This window comes from Plasmodium inui, assembly GCF_000524495.1.
Source record: "Plasmodium inui San Antonio 1 unplaced genomic scaffold supercont1.8, whole genome shotgun sequence".
Lineage (NCBI taxonomy): Eukaryota > Apicomplexa > Aconoidasida > Haemosporida > Plasmodiidae > Plasmodium > Plasmodium inui.
In genome coordinates this window covers 897,340-903,757 of record NW_008481842.1, presented here as the reverse complement: position 1 = coordinate 903,757, position 6,418 = coordinate 897,340, and the positions used below count along the sequence as shown (strand labels likewise).

At 35.4% G+C, this 6,418-nt stretch overlaps 1 protein-coding gene across 1 annotated transcript; it reads left to right on the top strand.

Annotated features, from left to right (window-relative positions):
- Positions 1 to 1,169: 1,169 nt before the first annotated feature.
- C922_02463 (hypothetical protein) lies at positions 1,170 to 1,518 on the top strand (the record flags this gene model as incomplete). The annotated part of the gene is made up of 2 exons (XM_008818062.1): positions 1,170 to 1,323; positions 1,445 to 1,518. 2 exons carry the CDS (start codon positions 1,170 to 1,172, stop codon positions 1,516 to 1,518), a joined length of 228 nt encoding a protein of 75 aa, XP_008816284.1.
- Positions 1,519 to 6,418: the final 4,900 nt, after the last annotated feature.

Sequence of the window (6,418 nt, the reverse complement as noted above, 5' to 3'; positions counted from 1 at the left end):
GTAGGGAAAAATTGTAAATTCCTAATTCACATCGTTATCCTCTTTCCGAAAATTTGAACTATGAATTCCTACCCATTTTTGCTTTACGTTCCGTCATTTTTTTAAGGCACAAAAGGGGACGATTAAAATGCGCGTAAGTATTTTCCCCAAGTAACGACATTCGCACATTTAAATGTTACATAATGCCAAACGGCAAATAATTCACATCGAGCAAAGAGAAAAACGACCTATGAAAATGGGTATAAGTAATCATACGACGGGCAAATGGGAAAGCCCTTCTCCCATTTAAGTTCGGTATTTTGCCGTTTCGAAAACTTTTCGCGTTCTCCAGAAAAAAGAAAATATGGGAACGAACAAATGGTCACGTACACGTATATAAAAATAATGTTCCTCAATTCATCTGGCACACGTAGGTGACATTTTTTTTCTCCTTTTTTTTTTCTTTTTTTCTCTTTTTCTTCTCTTTTTTTCTTTTGTCTTTTTTTCTCTTTTTTCTTTCTTTCGCTTTTTTCTTTTTTTCTCTTTTTCTTCTCTTTTTTTCTTTTGTCTTTTTTTCTCTTTTTTCTTTCTTTCGCTTTTTTCTTTTTTTCTCTTTTTTTTTTCTCTCTTTTTTTATTTTTTCCTCTAATTTTACATTTCCCGAATGAATGGCAGCCCAATTGAGACGAAAATAACCCATCCATTCACACAGAAATAGGTGCGCAGTACAATGCAAAAATGGACACATATATAATGTCACACATATGTGTATTTATGTGTACGCATAACTTTGCGGCATCGTGAGGAGGTAGTATCCTTCTTCACACAACAAACAAATTTTGCATTGGGGACAGCCCTGCTAACCGGTACACAGAAACAATCGATAAAAATAAAGCTACCGTGAGAGAGGCAATACGTGCGCATATGCACTTGTGTTCCCCTCCCAGCTTCGCCAATTCTTGCAAATCCTACAAGTGATATTTAAGAATTTAGACACAGGAGAAAAAGATAAGAAAAGGGTCAATCCAACAGATTAGTAAAATGGAAAAAATCATGTAGGAAAGAAGAAAAAAGCATCCAATTTAGTATAAGTAGAGAATGCACACACCCGCGCTAAGGCGCGGTAAGAAAAAATACATATATATATGTATATATACTTGCACAATTAAACGCCAATTTCTTTTGCAAAAATGTGTGCGTGCATTTTCCCCAGATTGAAGCGCGACATTATCAATTCTTTAAAGACATTCGTTAACAAAAATCTGAAGGGCAGCGTCTTCAACTGCGACAGTAAGCAGGAAATAACTGAAAACCTTTCTAATCTCATAAGGGACCATTTAAAAAGTAAAAGAAAAAAAAGCAGAGCAAAGCAAAACAAATGAAAAACTAGGCAATACACAGAAGTCCCCCCTCCAACCCGCCTTTCAGTAAATGATGCTTCATCACCTGCGCACTAACTCAACAGGCTTAACCTCAAACAAATATAAAATTGTTGTTGAGATTCTTCTTAACGAAAGCAAAGAACAAGGGATAAAGTAAATAAGAAAAGACATAAGAAAAGAAATGTCCATATCCGTTCACCATGCAGTAACACCTTTCTGATTTCCTGCGATAGTGCACAGCACATACAAATGCTGTGTTACCCAATTAAGACTCAATAATATGCATCACTTTTTTTAAAAAACATTTTTTCCCCTTCCTTTACCATCTCGTAATAGTGTTTCTACTAGGCTCTTCTTCGACAAACAGTCAGATTTCTTCTTTAAGGAAAGCATCAACACCGTAATGACTAAAAAGAAAAACGCAAACTCCTGTGCATATGTCCACATACCTACATATAGGCATATTCAGCGAAATTCTTCAAAGAACGAAACAATCCACATGCGTGTAGAACAAACATTAAGGCACATACACGAAAATAAAATGTGTATCCTTCCTTCTGACCTCTCCGCACGTTTCTGCAGATTTGTGGTCTTCCCCCAGTAAAGCGAGTTTTCCTCATATCTTATTCATCCCCTTCTGTTTATTTTTATTTATAACGCGCTGTAGGATACCTTTCACTGTTTTGTGACGGTTTACTTAATTCATGTGTAGAACACAATCAGAAATTGTAACAACAAAAGGAGAGTCAGATTTTAGCGTAAACATGCGGGATGAAGGGGCTACTACTTCACGGAGTCTATCTGAATAAGTCATTTCTCCATTGCACTATGTGAACTCAGATAAAGAAGTAACCCATTTTGTGCATATACGTATATGCATACCAAATGGATATGACATAATTTATTCAAAAAAAAAAGAGAAAAAAATTATGCTTTTTTAAAAGGCATAAACTTTTTTTTTTTTTGTTGCAACACTGAAATAGTTACGATAAAATGTTTTAAAAAAATGATGTACAAACAGTATTCGGTTATAATTTCGATGTACAACCTCGTATATATTTACATGTAACTCTCGACTTTGTCATAAACACGCAAAGTATGCGCATGTAGACCCATCGTACACGCCTTCGCAAAATAAATAAGCTTTTCGCCTTCGTTCGTGCGCTATAAGCTGAAAGGTTACTTACACACGATATATGACGTGTAAACAAACATGCCATAAAAAAAAAGAGAAAAAAGTCTAAATTATGAAAAAAATTGATCACAAAAAAAATAATGTATATGCCGCATCCCTCTCTTCTGCTTAGCCTTCCCCATACAACAAAATTTTAAAGGTCGTTTTTCTTCCCTCCCTGAACAATTCTAGCAGCACAAATGAGCATTATACGTTTTCGCCATTTAACTATACCCCTTCTACATATAAACTTCTAGCATTTGACCCATTCCGCGGCATTATGCACGAAAAAATGAAGCAGAAATAAATAAACCCTGTTAAGTAAAACATTTATAAAAAATGCACCATCTATGTGTAAGGTATGTATGGGGAAAAATCAATTCACGCATTCGGCCCATGTTTCATGTTCCGCTTAAAACATATACGAGGGGGAAAAAGCGTTAAACGTGCTGCTTCAATTTAAAGAAAATGCATGTCGAAAGTGCAACAGAATTTTATAATCTATTTTCGATTTTTAATTTTCACCATAAGAAAAGAAAACCGTTGGTTCACTAACTTTGCGGGTGCGTGGAACAACAAGTTGAACAACCTGATACATTTTCTCTATCGTTAAAAAAAAGGAAAGAAATCTACAAAAAAAAAAAAATACTCAGAATGATTATAAAACTTCCCCGAATGGGTTAATAAATATATAAAAACATATCGTGCACTAAAGGGAAAGACATTATAAATGCAGCACTTAAGGAATATGAAATGTACACCAAGTTGCTAATTTTGTCTTCTCATTCATTTGGTGTCATTTACTCATTGACGTCAGAGATCTCACATGTGCAATAGGAGAAATTAAAAATTGCAATTATGCAAACACCCACTGCCTTGACGGGTCTACCATTTATACTCTTTTGGGGGGGGGGAGGGGCGAAACGGTCACCACTTCAAAGGCGATTAACTCCGCATGCCTCTCCATGTGAACCGCACAGCGTGATTTCTCAACACGCTTAAATAGGTACATATAATGTCAGTTCATATGTCCGTCCATATGTGCATTGAAATGTGCATTCATATGTGCGTTCAAACATCCGTTTATACATCCGTTTATATATGTGCTCATATACACATGTGCATATGCAAATGTACAAAATCAGCAGACATTCACGTCCTCACTTGCGCATACCCTCATTTTCTCACTGGGTGGTGCAACCCATCAACAAAACTGCCAAGCATGCAAAACGTACAAAAAAGAGGAAACAATATTTTTTAACTCTGTTCAGGTGGGAGAAACACTGGAAAGGCTGATCACATATGCGCAGAAAACGACCGTTGCAGGAAAACAGTTTGAGCTTCTTGAGTACATATCAAGATGTTGCACAGATATAATGATAAGCACAGCTGAAGGAACACCACGGAAAAAAAATTAATTTGTGGACTTTTTTGCATGTAGTATTATTTGCCCGGGGAGTACATATAAATGAATATTTATACATGCAAATATTTATATATTTTTATATATGCGTAAATTCGTTCAAAAATATACACGCGAGAAGCTCAAAGGAAGGGAATTTAAAATGGTCACAAACGACAACACACGCCAAAAAAGAGAAAAAATTTATATATGAACAAATATATATAAACGCGTGTAAACGAAGTTATACATTTTTTTCACATAAATTTTTATACAAATACTTAAAAATATTTTTTTTCTCATTGCTGTAAAATTTTTCCCAATGATGATGAATTATTTTATCTGCATTTCATCGCAAAGAATTTAGTGGTCTCATTTTTACATGCAACAAAAAAAAAAATATATTTTTTTTTTATATAGCTATATGATAGATTAAACCTAAATATATTTTTTAGCATTAATCACAAGGCTCCTACATACTTTAATGTTTTATCCTCTTGATAATTTCTTTCTTTTCAATAAAGAATTCATTTTTAACATTTCGGAAATGAGAAACTCAAAACGTAGGACGAAAAAAATAAAGATACACGAGAAAGCTCGCCCATATGCAATGTTAGTGGGTATATATTTTTGCTTTGAAACAACGGACGTTTGTACGCTCAAATATGTAAGTGAATACTTAATCACATCCTAACTGCAACATAAATGCGTAAAATATCCCGCAGTACAAAGAACAAATATATGAAAGGGTGAAAAAGCCTTTTTCCTGTTTTTCTTTTCCTTTTCATGATAGCGAAAGGGAATAAATGTATGTGTTTAAAAAGTGCGTATACATATCGTCATGAACGTAGCTATGTATGCATAAACACATGCTTTTATCTATGTGGAATGTCACGTGAAGGAACAAGTTTATGTAAATACAGGCACAATTTTACTATGTAAACATATAAGGTGTAAAATTAAAGCAGACGTTTATGTAGCATCCTTGTTTTTTCTTTTTTTTTTTCTCTTTTTGCGCCACGTTCACACAAGTGTTTCTTAAGTTCAAACGACATACTTAATTTCGTGTTAAGCTTATCCTTCGACTGTGCTTCTTTCTATTCCTCCTATGTAGCTTTACATACAAAATGTCATATGAAAAAAAAAAAAAAATAGCCAAAAGTTGTGTATGCCTATATGTAAATATGCATCTACACAATCATTTCCACAATTGCTAGTGGTTATTTTGAAAAATTCTGCTTAATTACATTTTCGTGCATTCTATCAGGGTTGTGCTTCCCCGTATTTATTTGCATCTATTCACATTTAATTAAATATTAACGAAGGAAAAACCGTTGTCGTGGTATTCCATGCCCGCACACACCGTTGCAGAACCTGCATTCCATAAAAATATTGTGGCGGAGGTGTAAAACGGCTGCATATTTGTTCACCTTTCATTTTAAAATAATTCCTCCGCGTTCGTCAATATTTAGTTGTCATTCCTCGTTATTTCCTATTTTCATTTTTTGTTGTTTCTCGCAATTTTTTGCTGTTTCTTCGTACCATCGCGCGTTTTATTTCATTTTTTCCACACCCATAGTGAATACGCCGTCAAAAAGAGAGCACCTTTTAGATCGCGAAACGATACACCATCTTTGGATGGGTAATTCCTTAACAGCGATCACCACACATAGGAATGGGCACAACTACCCCCACGAGTGTGAGGGAAAAATTAAGGAAAAAGAAAAGGTGCGAAAAAAGAAAACAAAGGAAAAGAAAGTAAAAGAAAAAGGAAAGCTAAACATCTGTACCGCCACATGTTCGAAGGATAAAAATTAAACACACGCAATTCCTTCACGTTGCACATACGCATAGCAACACATAAACACGCGCACCTTCACGTGTAGACATTTATGCCTACACATGCGTCAACTAAAAAAACAAACAAGGTGTCTAAAATGAATAAGCCACCACCATCCCTGGGAACGCGCATTTACTTTTTAACCTACCCATATTTCATCCCCTTGATGTATGAGAACAAATTGTGTAATGTGCTTTGTAGCAGAGATACACACCCATACACCCGCTGTAGGTTTGATAGCTAGACCTAATATGCACCTCCAATCGATTCATCATTTATAAGTAGATCGACTCATACGCGCGAGGAGGAGATATATGTGCCCTCGTGAAAGTTCCTTACGCCGTTGTGAAACCTCACTGAACCGGAAAAATGTCTGCGTAACTAGTGCAGCATAGTACAACACAATGGCATGTGCCCCCCCTCCACAGATGCTTTCCTTCTGCGCATATATCCATTTCGCCGTACACTTTCATCTTGCACATTTGTGTAAGACCCACTTTTTGCAGTCCTCTCCTTCGCTTCCCCCGCCCCCTGTTCTTTTTTTTTTTAAATAAAAAATGAGAAAAGGGAAACCAAGGCATGTACCAATATTTCTACGAGGGGAAAATAAAAATATATTTTTTACATTTTTTTCATATTTT